This window comes from Chrysemys picta, chromosome 2 (genome assembly GCF_011386835.1).
Source record: "Chrysemys picta bellii isolate R12L10 chromosome 2, ASM1138683v2, whole genome shotgun sequence".
In the NCBI taxonomy this organism is placed as follows: Eukaryota; Metazoa; Chordata; order Testudines; family Emydidae; genus Chrysemys; species Chrysemys picta.
In genome coordinates, this window is record NC_088792.1 from 290,667,660 (window position 1) to 290,684,971 (window position 17,312).

General features: G+C 50.8%; 1 protein-coding gene across 1 annotated transcript in view; it reads left to right on the forward strand.

The window, feature by feature from the left end:
• Window positions 1–17,312, forward strand: part of NRBP2 (nuclear receptor binding protein 2) — a 59,740-nt gene that overhangs the window by 21,181 nt on the left and 21,247 nt on the right. Inside the window, exons 5-9 of the mRNA XM_005311623.5 lie at window positions 956–996; window positions 1,089–1,183; window positions 4,547–4,570; window positions 15,012–15,095; window positions 15,362–15,417. Coding sequence (XP_005311680.1) covers window positions 956–996; window positions 1,089–1,183; window positions 4,547–4,570; window positions 15,012–15,095; window positions 15,362–15,417 — 300 coding nt within the window. The remainder of the gene's footprint in view (window positions 1–955; window positions 997–1,088; window positions 1,184–4,546; window positions 4,571–15,011; window positions 15,096–15,361; window positions 15,418–17,312) is intronic.

The window sequence follows — 17,312 nt, forward strand, 5'->3', positions numbered from 1 at the left end:
AAAGAACCCCGGGTAACAACTCTCATTACCACTTCAAAAGTTATCTTTCCTCCCTTGGTATCCTGCTGTTAAGTGAATTGTCTCATTAGACTGACCTCACACTTGGTAAGGCAACTCCCATCCTTTCATGTATTTATACCTGCTCCTGTGTTTTCCACTTCACGTATCTGATGAAGTGGATTCTAGGCCACGAAAGCTTATGCCCAAATAAATTTGTTAGTTTCTAAGGTGCCACAAGGACTCCTTGTTGTTTTTGCTGATACAGAATAACACTGCTACCACGCTGAAACCTGTTCCCATGGAGACAGCATTATACTTCAAGAGAGGGAAGAGGCCACCCCCAATCCTTCAAATCTGAACAATGGGCTTGTGGTTATGGCAGTGGCCTGGGACACAGACGTCCTGGGTTCTTTCCCTCTCTGACAATAACTTGTTGTATGAGCATGGGCAAGTCTCTTGTCTCTGTGCCTCAGTTCCTGACCTGTGACATGGGGGTAATACCTCCCTAGTGGTGAGGATAAATCCACTGGGGTCTGTGATGCTCCGGTGATGGGGCCAAAGAAGAACCAAGTCACGTGGGTTTTAAGCCACTTGTTTTCTCTGAGTGCTGTCCCAGGCCCCCAGTTCCTCCGGTTAAGAATCATGGACTTTTAGGTTCTCAGCCTAGCTAGTATTTTTTCAGATAGCTGCTGCAGGGGAGACTAATATGGCCCATCTACGTGCTCTGGCCTCCTGCTTGATACAGGCCTTCTTCAAAGGGACCATGTCTGGGACCCTGCTGCTAGTGAGTGGTCCCTCCCTGTGGGAGAAGGGGCACAGGGGCCTGGCACAGAGGATGTTCACACAAAGCCCTGCGGAGCAGATTGGAGGGGATGATCCTGCTCTGCTGTCTGGGGACTAGACAGGCTGTGATGGGGCTTCCCTATCTGACGGGGCGCTCTGATCTCTCCTCTAGGCCTGGAAGCGCTGGTGCACACAGATCCTCTCTGCTCTCAGGTGAGCCTCCTCTCCACCTCTGTGTTGCCTGGCTTGCCATGTCGTGCCCAGCAGGCTGGTAACACTTCAGGGGGGCTCTGATCTTCCCACAGCTTCCTGCATTCCTGCGATCCGCCCATCATCCACGGCAACCTGACGAGTGACACTGTCTTCATCCAGCACAATGGCCTCATAAAGATTGGCTCAGGTACTGGGCAGAGGGCCCCTTCCCACCTCCGCTGCCAGGGTGCATGGTCCGTGTGGAGAGGCTTCCCCCAGCTAAGAGATGTGAACTCAGGGGGTTGAGTGGGTGGCTCTGGTGCACGTCTGCCCCCATGGCTACTACACCCCTCTGGCCTCTTGCCAGACTCCCTAGTCCAGGGCAGGGCTCCAGGGCTTACTCTCTCTGGACTTCCTCCTGGTACCTGACCAGCTCCTGTTCTTCCTAGCGAGTGCCTGTAGGCCCCTTCTCTGCAGCCTCCTCCTTTCTCTGCCCCTCCTTCCCAGCCAGCGAAACAGACTTGCTGGGTGGTCACTAGCTGCCACCAACTCTAGTTACTAAACACCTAGCTGTTTGTATTCTCTCATTCTGCCCCTTTCTAATGCTACCCCCCATTTCCTGATATTTGTACTTAATAACCTCATGTAATTTCTTTCCGTAAGCCATTGACATTTCTCAAAAAGCTTTTCCTTTTCTTTCTCAAAGCCCTGGCGTACCATAACAGGTGATCAGCTGTTTCCTCTCCTTTCCCACGCTCCCATAGTCCATCTTTGTGTTTCATGTATTCGAAAAAGATTTTCGTTTAAACCAGAATGGCCAGTTACTGCCCTAAACAAAATTACTTAATTTTTCCTGCTCAGACCCTGAGGCGTGTTGTTATCCTCAACTCTAGGGCACAACGCAGAAAGTCTTATGCCTTTTTTTCCCCATTGATCCAAATTTTTGGCCATTCCTCTTTTAAATTTTCCTGTACTAAGTTTTCAAATTCCTGTTTATTCAAGGATATTTCTGTGGCAATCCTTCTGTTTTTTTACCACGTTTGTAGCTCTTTTGTCTGCCATTTCATCCCGTTAGCTCGACGTGCACGGGGATCCCGGCTAGTGCTACATGGTGCATGTCATTTCATTGATTAAATCACTTCTACATACGGAGGCACCCTTTTTATTCCCTGAGGTCTGATACTTCTTCAGAAAAAATGGCTGCTGCCGCTGCTGGATGTACAAATTAACGCTGGCATTATTGCTACTAGTCCCGCTGTCATGGCAGCTATAAAATCAGATATTCTTTTATATATACTAATTCCTGATTCTGGTACACAATATGCTGTCTCTACTCTTCCTGCTTTTTTTGAGGTGGAGGGGATGATCCATCTGCATATATTGAGCAAGAACATAAGAATAGCCATAGTGAGTCAGACAAATGGTCCATATAGCCCAGTATCTTCTCTGTTGACAGTAGCCAGTGTCAGATGCTTCAGAGGGAGTGAACAGAACAATTTATCAAGTGATCTGTTCCCTGTAGTACAGTGCCAACTTCTGGCAGTCAGAGATTTAGGGACCCCAGAGCATGGGGTTGCATCCCTGCCCATCTTGGCTAATAGCCATTGATGGACCCATCCTCCATGAACTTATCTAATTCTCTTTTGAACCCAGTTATACTTTTGGCCTTCACAACATCCCCTGGCAGAGAGTTCCACAGCTTGTGTGGTGTGTGAAGAAATACTTTTTTGTTTGTTTTAAACCAGCTGCCTGTTAATTTCACTGGGTGACCCTAGGTTCTTGTGTTATGTGAAGGGTAAATAACACTTCCTTGTTCACTTTCTTCATATACTGTTTATGATTTTATAGACCTCAGTTGTATCCCATTGGCTGGTAGGGAAATCTGGGCCCACCACAGCTCGAGGTTCTAGCCCTGGGACTCTTTGACTAGCAGTCCAGGCCTGCTCAGTCTCAGTCCTTGTTGTTGTTTCCCTGAGCTCCTTCCTACCCCGCCTCTCCATCTCCTGGTCTATCTCGGGGCTTGCCATTGCTCCCTGTGGCTACTTCGCCTCTCTCGGCCTCTTGCCAGATTCTCTAGTCCAGTGTTTCTCGTCTTTTTGTGCTGGCCACCCCCTGTGGACTTTAAAAAAAATCGTCACCCCCTACTAGAAAAAATTGCAACCCCCTACCTTAAGCTTGGGGCTTCGGGCATCAGCCCTGTGGGGCGAGGGGCTGAAACATGTAAATTAGCTTTGCGGGCAATTGCCCTGCTTCCTAGCCCCTAATGCCAGCCCTGCTTGCGACCCCCCTTCCCCCAAGCCTGTCCCGTGACCCCCCAGGCTCCCCGGTGGAGAAACACTGCTCTAGTCCAAGGCATGAGGCCAGGGCTAACTCTCCCCTGGACTTCCCCCTTGTCCCTGACCAACTCCCTTTCTGCAGCTGCCTCCTGCTCCCACATCAGCTTAATAATCCTGTCCCAGCTCCTCCCCAGCTGGGCTTCATCTCCAGCTAGGCTTTACCAGGCCCTGGTGCCCCTCCAGGGAGGCACAGCATGTGAGGTAAATTGGTCTTTTCTGGCTTGTGTGAGGTGAAGACTCCGTCACAGGTGACCCACAGGGAGCCAGGTCTGGGGGGACCTCTGGTCCGGGTGGGAGTGGGGGTGTGTGACTAGCAGGGAGCCGAGTGGGTGGGTGCATGGGGTGTTCCGTAGGCAGGTGCGTTAGATGGCTCTGGCCCCGGTGGTGGTGGGAGAGTGACCCATAGGCGGCTGGCTGGCCCTGGCCCGGGTGGCTGAGGGGGGTGTCCCTCAGGTAGCTGGGGGTGTGGCTGGCTGGCTCTGGCCTGGGCGGGTGAGGGGAGTGACCTGCAGGCAGGGTGGGTGGGTGGCTGGGTGGCTCTGGCCTGGGCGGGTGAGGGGGTGACTGCAGGCAGGGTGGGTGGGTGGGTGGCTCTGGCCTGGACGGGTGAGGGGGGTGACCTGCAGGCAGGGTGGGTGGGTGGCTGGGTGGCTCTGGCCTGGGCGGGTGAGGGGGTGACTGCAGGCAGGGTGGGTGGGTGGGTGGCTCTGGCCTGGACGGGTGAGGGGGGTGACCTGCAGGCAGGGTGGGTGGCTGGCTGGCTCTGGCCTGGGCGGGTGAGGGGGGTGACCTGCAGGCAGGGTGGGTGGATGGCTGGCTGGCTCTGGCCTGGGCGGGTGAGGGGGGTGACTTGCAGGCAGGATGGGTGGGTGGCTCTGGCCTGGGAGGGTGAGGGGAGTGACCTGCAAGCAGGGTAGGTGGCTCTGGCCTGGGCGGGTGAGGGGGGTGACTTGCAGGCAGGGTGGGTGGGTGGCTCTGGCCTGGGAGGGTGAGGGGAGTGACCTGCAGGCAGGGTGGGTGGGTGGGTGGCTCTGGCCTGGGCGGGTGAGGGGAGTGACCTGCAGGCAGGGTGGGTGGGTGGCTGGCTGGCTCTGGCCTGGGCGGGTGAGGGGGTGACTGCAGGCATCTGGGTGCATCACTGAATGCTGTGGTTTGGAGTTAACATCTCCCTTCTGCCTGTCTCCCTCCTGCCATCTCTCTGCTGTTCCTGGTCTGGACCTGCTCCCGCCCTGCAGTCTGGCACAGGGTATTTGCAAATGGTGAGTGTCTCCCCTGTCATCTCTCCTAGCCTGTCCATCCCTTCAGCTTTAGATCCTGAGTGTCCCTCTCCTCACATCTGACCCCCCATGGGCATGACCCCACGGTGGGGCATGTTGTATTAATCTCAAGGGCCAGAAGAGTTAGAGGTGTTTATGAACGATTTCACTGTCCAACATGAAAATAGTGATATTCAGGTTCGGGGGAGGAGTTCTACGGAGACTTTGGTTTTACTCGGCTCCTTGTCAAACACCCCAAAGTGTTCATTCTAAAGCTGAATGTTTATTTGATCAAACACAAGAAAGAACAAGAAATTTAAACCAGCATTTCATATTGAAGCTGAAATTGAGTGATTATGCAAAACAATCAAAAAGTCTCTCTCCTTTTGGAAGTAAAATATCAGAGCGTCTTATTTCCAGAATAATCTTTCCTTGATGAAAAGGAAGGGCTAACTTTACTCTGAAGGGGTGGGAAGGGTTTGCACTTCCCCTGTTTCTAACAGACGGACTGATACAAGTTGGAGGAGAGGTAGGAAAGGGAGGCTGTGGAAGTTCCTTGGCTGGAGGTTTCAAAAGGAGGCTGGAGCTGTGTGTCTGCGATAGCTTAAACCCAACAAATGCTGCACTGTAGCAGGGGGTTAGACTGGATGACCCTTGCGGTCCCTTCTAACCTTATGGTTCTATCTGATTCTGTGATAGCAAAGGGGGGAATCCGGCTTTTGTTGAAGTCCGTGGAATACGGGTTGGCTGGTCAGCCATGGGTGGACCACAGAGCCTGGTGCTTGGACCCTGGTTCCCACTCCAGTCAGAAATGTCATTTGGTTGGGTCTTTTCTCCCTAGCCAGGGCGGGCTGGTGGGCAGGTCATCGCATGGTGCCGACGCAGTGCTGTGGCTTTCAGGGGCTGGTGAGCCGCTGAGAGAGGGATATGGGATACGAGGGGGTAGTAGTAGTAGTAGTAGTAGTGTGTGTGTGTGTGTGTGTGGGTGGGCAGAAAGTAACCTGATAGAAAGGGAACCGAGCAGGAGCTCCCGTGCCTTTGGGGTGCTGGCAATTGGGTGTCCCCCCAAAGGGCTGAGCAGGGGTGTCATGAAGCCCTGATGACTTTCAGACCTCACCGTGAAAATCAAAGTTCCTAGAAGCAGAGCAAGGCCTGGTGGCCTCCCCTGCAGAAGGACACCTTTCAGGCTGCTCCGTCCATCTGGGCTGGGCTCGGGGAAGGTGAGCTGAGACTAGGGTTACCCTACGTCCAGGGGTTCCCAGACACCTCCTCTTTTTGGATCCTCCATCCTCGGGCTGGGCAGATTTTTCAGATGAAAGGCAATGTCTGGGGTTTTTGCAAGGAGACGTTGCAGCTCAGAAAGAGCTGTCTCCATGCCCCGATTGGTCCCTCCCCTGCAGCCGCAGCTGCCAGCTCCCACCCAGGCCCAGCCCTGGGGAGGGGGAAAAGGCCCAAAGGGAGGCACTGACTGACGAGCTGGTGCTGCGTCCTGGTGCTGTGCCAGCCGCCCTGCCAACATGACAGGGAGTGACACTGCCCCCCACCTTGAGAGTGAGGCCCCAGGTACCCCTTCAGCATCCCCCAGGTACCCCCTCCCACACCTCCCCAAATACTCCCTCCCAGTACATACACACCCCTCCATCCCCCCCAATGCCCCTCCAGCATCCCCAGGTATCCCCTCCCACCCCCCAAATATCCCCTTCTAGTATCACACCCCCTTTCAGCACCCCTCCAAATACCCCCTCCCAGTACACACACCCCTCCAGCACCCCCCAAATACCCCCAGTACACCCCCCCCCCTCAAACACCCCCTCTGGCACCCTGGCAAATGCCCCCACCCAGTACAAACAGCCCTCGCTTCCCTCCCCCCCACGGCTTTTTGGGAACCTGAAATATAGAAACTCTAGGTAAGACAAGATGAATTGGGATACAAGGTAGGATGGGAGATGAGGTGGGTTTTTTTTTTTTTTTTCTTCAAAATCTCCTTTTAAGAACCGCCCCCAAAGGACAAAAGGGGGTAGCATAGCCCATCCCTTCATTATTTTGTCCACCAATTAGGCCTAATATCCACTACAGCAATTTTGGTTCATCAATTTCTGGCTCCACATCCTCTGTTGTTAGCAAGCACGATTTCAACAGCCCTTGAATCATATCAGTGGGTCCTTTTTGCTTGGATTAATCCAGTTTGTCTGATTCTCTTGCACTTGTTCATATCATTCATCTGTTGAAAACGACTTGTTTTCCATGGTTAATTTCCAAGTAGACAAAAAGTGATGGGTGTGACGTTCCCCTCTGGTGTTATCTGGGCCGGTGATCTGCTAGGTCACTCCAATCAGGGGTGGCTCTATGTTTTTTGCCTCCCCCAGCATGGCAGGCAGGCGACTTTCGGCAGCATGCTTGTGGGAGGTCTGCTGGTGCCGCACCATTGGTGTCCCCGCCACCGAATTGCTGCCGAAGCCGCGGGACCGGCGGACCTCCTGCAGGCATGCTGCCGAAAGCCACCTGCCTGCCGCCCTCACAACGACTGACAGGCCGCCCCCCGCGGCTTGCCGCCCCAGGCACACGCTTGCTGTGCTGGTGCCTGGAGCCGCCCGACTCCAATCCTTGACTCTGGGAACCAGCATTATTCTGCTCTGCTGTGAGAACCCCCACTCCTGGGCTGTTCACGCACAGCCTCTGGCATGTCAGCTGCTGCCAGCTACTTGCAAGTGAATGACACTCGCCAATATTTCCCCTCCCAGATACAACCCTAGGAACCTCCGTCTTGCAGTGTCCAGTTATGCCCGCTCAATGCTGCAAGCTTATATGAGTTCATCAATTTAACAAAGAAATTGATATGTACCAGGCTTGTTATCCCAAGGGGAGTCTCTGACACGCTTCAAACCAAATGCACTGCTTCAGGGAGAACAAACAAACAAAATGTATTAACTACACAGATAGATTTTAAGTGATTATAAGTCAAAGCATAAGCAGATTTGGTCCAATGAAATAAAAGCAAAACGCATTCTAATCTGATTGTAATACTTTCAATGTCCTTACAAACTTAGATGCTTCTCACCACAGGCTGGCTGGTTGCTCTTCAGTCAGGCTCTCCCCTTTGATCAGCGCTTCAGTCGCTTGCTGTCATGTCTGTAGATGTAGGTGGGAGAGAGAGAGAGAGAGAGGATGGCAAACATCTCTCCCTTTTATCATGTCCTTTCTTCCCTCTTGGCTTTGCCTCCCCGCCCCCTTTCAGAGTCAGGTGAGCATTTCTGAATCTCTTCAAGCAAGGTTGAGCAATTCCCTGTTGTGGCCTCATGCAGGTGAGTCATTACATTCTAGCTCCCTTGTTGGACAATGGCTGCTGATGGGCTGTTTGACACCCTGCCTGGGCGTTGGTTACTTTCCTTGCTGTTGCCTCTGGGGAGCTAATATCTGGATGATTTCCCCCAACTTACAGCATGTTTTAGTGACAACCATACAACACAATTCTCATATGCATTAATGATATACATATATGGATAGAGAACTGACTTTCAGCAGATCATAACCTTTCCCCTGATACCTTACAAGGCATGCGTTATATGTAAGATCAGGATTATATGAAAATGAGGAATATGGGTGTTACAACACGCTCCCCCAAGGGATAGACTGTCACACCTCCCCCCTTAGTTTACTGCAAGAGGGTTAGTCACTGATTAGCTCGAAGGCAGTTTGTGTTATAGTTCTCTTGGCACCCAGCCATCAAGCAATGAGGCAGTGTGCCTCGGTTTCCCCATTCACACACAGCAAACCAGGTTTTTATGGTTTCTCTGCTGTGATAAGCTTTAAACCTGTTTACAGGTATTAATTGAAAAGTAGCATTATTGTAAGGTTTAACATCTGTGTCAAAATTCTTATCCCCAAAACTTAACATTAATACCAATTTTTTTTATCTCAGATGGGCGTTTACAAGTATCTTTATGATACCACGCCATCTGTTCAGATAGTCTGGTGTGAGGTTAGTTTGTTCTTTACCCATGTAATCAGTCACTGGCTTTTCCTTCCCTCCAGTGTTCCCCTCTGTGTGGGCTCTTAATTTAATCATGTTTCTGGAATTTTGGTGCCGCAGGATCTGTCAAGATAAGTGTTCAGAGGGATCCTGCACATTGGCTGGTCCTTTGGGGAGTGGTCTCCTAACCCCAGGAGTTTACATATGCAGAAAATCCAGCTCCCCTTTTGGGGTTACCCGGTGTTTCCTACTCCCAGCACTGGGTCCTTCCCTTCCCCCTAGAGGGCTGTGATCTGTGCTCTCTGGGCTATGTGTGTTTACCCTTTGATCAGATGCACCTTTTCCCAGCAGCTTTCCCATAACTGCTCTGTGTCTCACCAGCCTTGGGGAAAACACCCCCTCTGTCAGTTGGGCCATTTGCATTCTCACAAACTACCACCTGGCAATTTCCTGGTTCCAACTCCTCTGCTATGACAAGCGTTGGAGCTGCATCTTGATGTAAAGAGACACAGTTACTTTCCATAAACTTATCAGAAATAAGCTTTTGTGGGTGAATACCCACTTCGCGTCTGATGAGGTGTATATTCACCCACGAAAGCTCATGCTCCAATACATCTGTTAGTCTATAAGGTGCCACAGGATTCTTTGTTGCTTTTTTACAGATCCAGACTAACACAGCTACCCCTCTGATACTTATCAGAAATAGCATCCTGAAAAATGGGACCTGGATTGGGGTGCCCTCCGTCACCCCTTTCTCTGTCCCTGAGAAGTTATCTGTGTGACTGCTCCCCTCCAGGAGGTCAGGTACACAGTTCCTTCTCAAAACCCGGGTCACAGGCTGAGTGCCTGGGTGCACAGATGCTGACCCAGCCATCCTCCTAGTGTCCTGGGCCTCCTGCCCCAAGTGACTGGTGAGGAAACGTTCCTGTACCTGCACTATTCCTTCCCTAGTTTCCTCCTCTGGGCCCCTTCCTAAGACACATTTCTCTGTGCTCCCTAGGGAGGGTTCTGTCTTTTGTTCAGCTGCAGAACTCTGGTTCAGCTGCAACCTGCTGGTAGTTAACCTGGACAGTCCTTCCTGAGGTGGTGTTGCCTCCATCTGCAGTGCAGGAGTTGGTCTCAACCACCCTCCCCCCTGGAAGCATGTGGCTTTCCCCAGCTGCAGAAGAATCAAGGAGACTCTCTCCCAGTTCCTGAGACCTTACCCCTTCCCTCTTGGATCCCAGCATAACACGCCCTCCTGCTGCAGGCAAATACTTCAACCTGAGCTACATGGAAAAAATCATTACCAAGGAGCAGGTCGACTAGGAGGTGTTCCATTACCCCCACAGTCAAAACATTTTCCAAACCTTCCCAAACCACATGGATTTTAGCTAGTGATATGAGGAATCTGCTTTCGCCCACCCCCACAATCTCTGCCATTTGGCCAGGCAACATACTGGCCTTTGGGACCACACTCTGCTTAACCAGAGAGATCTGGGCCCCTGTATCCCTCTGCCCCAAGTATTCCCTGCCATTAATTTGGACAGCCTGAACATGCTCCATATCTGGTTCTGCAGAGGCTAACCTTACAGAACCAATATGACAGGTTTCAATTGCTTGGAGGATTTCTGTGTCGAGGACAGCAGAACTAACATGAGCTATTGTTTGCCTGCTTCCTCCTAGCACAGGGCATTTATTCCTCAGGTGATCAGTGGAAAAACACTGATAACACCTTGTGGGCTCTTCTGCTTTTACAGGAGATTTGGGATAGGAATTACCAGTAGAGGAATGTTTTTGGGTAAGAGAATGGTTAGGCTTCCAGCCTCCTTCTCTCTTCCTAGGGGCAAAATGGGATCCTCCCTTCCCACCAGTTTTAAACCCCCCTTTCTGTGGCCTGCCCTCAATAGACACCTGATTCTGTTCAAAGGCATCAGCTAAAAAAGCCATCTCCTCCAGACTTTACATCTTTGTCCCATAGACACTGCTTCACATCAGCCTTACCTATGCCCAGGAAATGCTCTTGAGCAACAAGATCCAACATTCCCTCAAAACTCGCCACCTCTTTACCCCTCACCCATTTTCCCAACAAATCTTTCACTGTGTTCACATATTCCCCATTACTCACACCAATATCCCTCTTGAGATTCCTAAATTTAACTCTATATGTTTAAGGGGTAAACTGAAGACTTCGCAAAACAGTATCTTTAAATTTACAATCGTCTAAAGCATCTTCAATCCATTGAATACATTTCGAGCTTTACCAGTTAATTTCACAATCAGGGTAGGAACTCTCTCATCATCAGGGATTTCATATATTACACACAGCCTTTCAAAGGTAGTCAGATATTCAGCAATATTGTCCTCCTCACTGTATGTAGGACATAAGTGTTCCCACTGGTGGATTTTTGGAGTGATGGGAGTTATTGGGGTCGGGGCGTTCCGGTTCTGCTTCTCTAGCAGGTCCAGTTGGTGTTTTCACTCTCTCTCTCTCTTTCTTCCATGGCCCTTCTGTGAGCAGCCTCCTCTTCTTTGAGCCTCACTTCTGCCTGCCACATTTGAAACTCGCAGTCCTTTTCCTTCTCTTCCACTTCCAGTCTGGCCAGCTCTAGTTTTGTAGCTGCCTCACTGGTACTCATTTTTCTGCTTTCTTGTGCTTATTTCCCTCACCCAAAATAAACAAACAGAAAATAACAAAACGGGTGACCTCCTCCTGACTGTTGTTAGCCACTGCATTTAAGACTCACTTAAAATCACAAATATCAGTGCTTAAAGTGTGACCAGAGTAACAAGCCCTACTGTGACAAAGTTCCTCCTCTATCTTGGTTGGTCCTGCGCTTATTGGCAGATTTTCTTGTCTCAGAGATTCACCATGTGGGTTGAGGAACAGCCCAGAGACCTTCCCCTCTGGAAGAACTCACAGTCCAGGTCAATTGGGAGGTTTGGGGGGAACCCAGGCCCGCCCGCCCTCTACTCTGGGTTCCAGCCTAGGGCCCTGTGGACTGCAGCTGTCTATAATGCCTCCTGTAACAGTTGCATGACAGCTACAACTCCCTGGGCTACTTCCCCATGGCCTCCTCCAAACACCTTCCTTAGTCTCACCACAGGACCTTCCTCCTGGTGTCTGATAATGCTTGTGCACCTCAGTCCTCCAGCAGCATAGCACACACTCTCAGCTCCTCACCACAAACTGAAGTGAGCTCCTTTTTAAAACCCAGGTGCCCTGATTAGCCTGCCTTAATTGATTCTAGCAGCTTCTTCTTAATTGGCTCCAGGTGTCCTAATTAGCCTGCCTGCCTTAACTGGTTCTAGCAGGTTCCTGATTACTCTAGTGCAGCTCCTGCTCTGGTCACTCAGGGAACAGAAAACTACTCATCCAGTGACCAGTATATTTGCCCTCTACCAGACTCCTGTACCCCACTGGTCTGGGTCTGTCACAGTACATACACCCTGCTCGCTGCGCCACTGTGATGTTCCCCTCTGGTGTTATCTGTACTGGTGATCTGCTAGGCCACTCCAATCCTTGACTATGGGGGGTGGGATAGCTCAATGGTTTGAGCATTGGCCTGCTAAACGCAGGGTTGTGAGTTCAATCCTTGAGGGGGCCACTTAGGGATCTAGGGCAAAATCGGTACTTGGTCCTGCTAGTGAAGGCAGGGGGCTGGACTTGATGACCTTTCAAGGTCCCTTCCAGTTCTAGGAGATAGGATATCTCCATTAATTATTTAATGGGAGCCAGCCTTACCCTGCTCTGCTGTGAGAACCCCCACTCCTGGGCTGGTCACGCACAGCCTCTGACATGTAAGCTGCTTGGATTGTGCAACCGAATGACACTAGCCAATATCTCCAGTCTCAGACACAACCCTAGGAACATCAATCTGGCAGTGTCCAGTTATGCCCGCTGGATGCTGCAAGCTTATATGAGTTCGTCAATTTAACAAAGAAATTGATATGTACCAGGCTTGTTATCCCAAGGGGAGTCTCTGACACACTTCAAACCAAACGCGCTGCTTCAGGTAGAATAAACAAACACATTTATTAACTACAAAGATAGATTTTAAGTGATTATAAGTCAAAGCATAACAAGTCAGATTTGGTCACATGAAATAAAAGCAAAACGCATTCTAAGCTGATCGTAACACTTTCAATGTCCTTACAAACTTAGATGCTTCTCACCACAGGCCGTCTGGTTGCCCTTCAGTCAGGCTCTCCCCTTTGATCAGCGCTTCAGTTGCTTGCTGTGGTGTCTGTAGATGTAGTGGAAGAGAGAGAGAGAGCATGGCAAACATCTCTCCCTTTTATCATGTCCTTTCTTCCCTCTTGGCTTTGCCCCCCCACCCTCAGAGTCAGGTGAGCATTACTTAGGGCTTGTCTATACTTACATTTTATAGCGCTCTAACTTGCTGGCTCAGGGGGGTGAAAAATCACCCCCCTGGCACTCCCGTGGCAGCGCTTTGAAGTTTCTAGTGTAGACATAGGCTGAGTCTCTCCAAGCAAGGTTGAGCAATTCCCCTGTTGTGGCCTCATGCAGGTGAGTCATTGCATTGTAGTTCCCTTGCTGGACAACAGCTTCCACCCCACCATCAACCTCAGCCTGGACCAATCTACACGGGAGGTCCACTTCCTAGACACCACGGTACAAATAAGTGATGGTCACATTAACACCACCCTATACCGAAAACCCACCAACCGCTATGCCTACCTTCATGCCTCCACACCACACGATCCATCGTCTACAGCCAAGCGCTGAGGTACAACCGCATTTGCTCCAACCCCTCAGACAGAGACCAACACCTACAAGATCTTCACCAAGCATTCTCAAAATTGCGATACCCGCAGGAGGAAATAAGGAAACAAATCAACAGAGCCAGACATCTACCCAGAAGCCTCCTGCTACAAGACAAGCTCAAGAAAGAAACCAACAGAACTCCACTGGCCATCACCTACAGTCCTCAACTTAAACCTCTCCAATGCATCATCAGTGATCTACAACCCATCCTGGACAACGATCCCTCGCTTTCACAGACCTTGGGAGGCAGGCCAGTCCTCGCCCACAGACAACCCGCCAACCTTAAGCATATTCTCACCAGCAACCACGCACCGCACCATAACAACTCTAACTCAGGAACCAATCCATGCAACAAATCTCGATGCCAACTCTGCCCACATATCTACACCAGCAACACCATCACAGGACCTAACCAGATCAGCCACAACATCACCGGTTCATTCACCTGCACGTCCACCAATGTAATATACGCCATCATGTGCCAGCAATGCCCCTCTGCTATGTACCTCGGCCAAATTGGACAGTCACTACGTAAAAGGATAAATGGACACAAGTCAGATATTAGGAATGGCAATATACAAAAACCTGTAGGAGAACACTTCAACCTCCCTGGCCACACAATAGCAGATTTAAAGGTAGCCATCCTGCAGCAAAAAAACTTCAGGAAAGAGAAACTGCTGAGCTTCAGTTCATTTGCAGATTTGACACCATCAGCTCAGGATTAAACAAAGACTGAATGGCTAGCCAACTACAAAAGCAGTTTCTCCTCCCTTGGTGTTCACACCTCAACTGCTAGAAGAGGGCCTCATCCTCCCTGATTGAACTAACCTCGTTATCTCTAGACTGATTCTTGCCTACATATTTATACCTGCCTCTGGAAACTTCCACTACATGCATCTGACGAAGTGGGTATTCACCCACGAAAGCTTGTGCACCAATACGTCTGTTAGTCTAGAAGGTGCCACAGGACTCTTTGTCGCTTTTTGCTGGACAATGGCTGTTGATGGTTGTTTGACACCCCGCCCAGGTGTTGGTTACTTTCTTTGCAGTTGCCTCTGGGAAGCTAATATCTGGCTGATTCCCCAACTTACAGCATGTTCTAGTGACAACCATACTACACAATTCTCATCTGCATGAATGATATACATATATGGATAGAGAACTGACTTTCAGCAGATCATAACTTTTCCCCTGATACCTTACAAGGCATGCTTTATACATAAGATCAGTATTATATGAAAATGAGGAATATGGGGGTGACAGCACGCTCCCCCAGGGGATAGAATGTCACAGTGGGTTATTGTGACATTTTATGAACTGGCACATACCTTTTGCATTTGATCTTACAATTGGGGTTAAGTGTTTAGGTCCATTAAGCACAACAGACACTAGGGGCCTGTGCTGATACTGTGTGTGGAGGGAGCTCTCTGAAGGCCTTTGGGGAAGATCTTCTTCCCTGTGAGAGTTGGTTTTCCTATCAGGGACCATTCTGCCCCTGCGGATACAGGAGAGGAATCTCTCTAAGGGAGCAGGAGCCGTGGGGGCTCTGACTGCCTGGGAGCTGGGCAGCCTGTAGTTAGGAGCAAATGCAGAGACCCCTGCAGTCTCCTGTTCTCTCCCTGGATCTAGGTCTTTGAACACAGTCTGGGGGACAAGCTGTGGGTTAGGGGGTTTCTGACTCTGAATGCTCTGTCCCCCTCATGCAGCCATCCCTGACGATCTCCGAAGCCCCATCAGGATTGAGAGAGAGGAGCAGCGCAACTTGCATTTCTTCCCCCCGGAGTATGGCCGTAAGTTCGGATCCCCTCTGCAGTGGGAGGGCAGAGGGGTGGCATGGAGTAGTATTGGGGAGGGGCATGGGGCAGGTGTGTAGGGCGGAAAAGGGGGCCATGGGGCAGATTCATGGGGGAGGGGGAAAATGGGGAAGGTGCAGGGGGCATGGTGATGCATGGGGCAGAGGGGGGTATGTGTATGTGTGTGGCATAGGGCAGGTGTGTATTGGGGTGTTCCTAGAAGTGGTGGTGGATTGGAACACCAGTCTGGTTTGGTTTTGCAGATGTAGCTGACGGGACAGCTGTGGACATTTTCTCCTTTGGAATGTGCGCCCTGGAGGTAGGAGCCAGGAAACCCCAGTACAGATCCCAGGAACTACCCAAAGGGTTGTCTCCCTTGGGGCTTGGAGCAGGGTGAATTCATTCCCCTGACCCTGCAGGAGCAAGGGGATCTCAGCTCAGCCAAGGAGCTCCCTGCCGAATGGAGTCTGGGTGCCCTCCACTTGCCCCTGTGAGGGCAGCTCTAGGCCCTCTCTTCTCCGATGAAGGCTCTGCGGACCTGCCGTCCCCCATTGCTGTGACGGAGGCTCTGCTCCTGGGGTGACCATTTCTTGCTGTCCCGGCTACCCTCCTTGGGGAGCAATGGGAGAACTAGCCCCACCCACTTATGACTCCCCTTCCCAGAGTGAGATGCCTCCCTCAGCCATCTCTGTCCAGACTGAACCCGCCTCCTGCTGAGGCCCTGCCTGGCCCGAGGGCACGGCTGATACTGGTCTTACCCCTCAGGGCCTGTTACACACATGGGTGTGAGGTTTCCCTTGGCCAGTGGGAGAAGCTGCTCACAAGGGGGACTTGCACTGCTACCCTCCCCAGGGGATGTATCCAGGGAGTGGCTATCCACTGCTGCCTGTACTGGTGAGCTTGGGGCCTCAGGGAGCAGGGCTGCCAGTCCCTCCCATTGCAGCCCCACCCTCTGACACCGGCCCCTCTGGGCAGGACCCACAAGCCAGCTTCAGGATCGAGTGCTTCATCCTCCCCACAATGGGGTGGAGAGAGGCCCTGGAGCCCTGAGTGGAAATAGTCTCGGGGGTAGCCGTGTTAGTCTGTATCCACAAAAACAACAAGGAGTCCGGTGGCACCTTAAAGACTAACAGATTTATTTGGGCATAAGCTTTCGTGGGTAAAAAACCACCTTCTTCAGATGCATGGAGTGAGACAGTTGCAGACATAAATATACTGACTCATGAAGAGAAGGGAGTTACCCTATAAGTGGAGAACCAGTGTTGACAAGGCCAATTCAATCAGGGTGGATGTGGTCCACTCCCAATAATTGATGAGGAGGTGTCAGCACCAAGAGAGGGAAAATTGCTTTTGTAATGAGCCAGCCACTCCTGGTCCCTAGTCAATGAATTGTAGCTCTGCAATTTCTTTTTGAAGTCTGTTTTTGAAGTTTTGTGTTGAAGGGTGGCTATTTTAAAATCTGTTATTGAATGGCCAGGGAGATTGAAGTGTTCTCCTATTGGCTTTTGTATGTTACCATTCCTGATGTCTGATTTGTGTCCATTTATTCTTTTACGTAAAGACTGACCGGTTTGGCCAATGTATATGGCAGAGGGGCATTGCTGGCATATGATGACATATATCACATTAGTAGATGTGCAGTTGAATGAGCCCCTGGTGGTGTGGCTGGTGTGGTTGGGTCCACTGATGGTGTCGCTAGAATAGATATGAGGACAGAGTAGGCAACGAGGTTTGTTAAAGGGATTGGGTCCTGGGTTGGTGTTTCTGTGGTGTGGTGTATAGTTGCTGGTGAGTATTTGCTTCAGGTTGGGGGGTTGTCTGTAAGCGAGGACTGGCCTGCCTCCCAAGGTCTGTGAGAGTGAGGGATCGTTTTCCAGAATAGGTTGTAGATCATTGATAATGTGCTGGAGAGGTTTTAGCTGGGGGCTGTATGTGATGGCCAGTGGTGTTCTGTTATTTTCCTTGTTGGGCCTGTCCTGTGTAGGTGACTTCTGGGTACCCGTCTCACTCTGTCAATCTTTTCCTCACTTCCCCAGGTGTGTATTGTAGTTTTAAGAATGGTTGATAAAGATCTTGTAGGTCTCTGTCTGAAGGATTGGAGCAAATTCAGTTGTATCTTAGGGCTTGGCTGTAGACAATGGATCATGTGATGTGTCCTGGATGGAAGCTGAAGGCATGTAGGTACGTATAGCGGTCAGTAGGTTTCCGGTATAG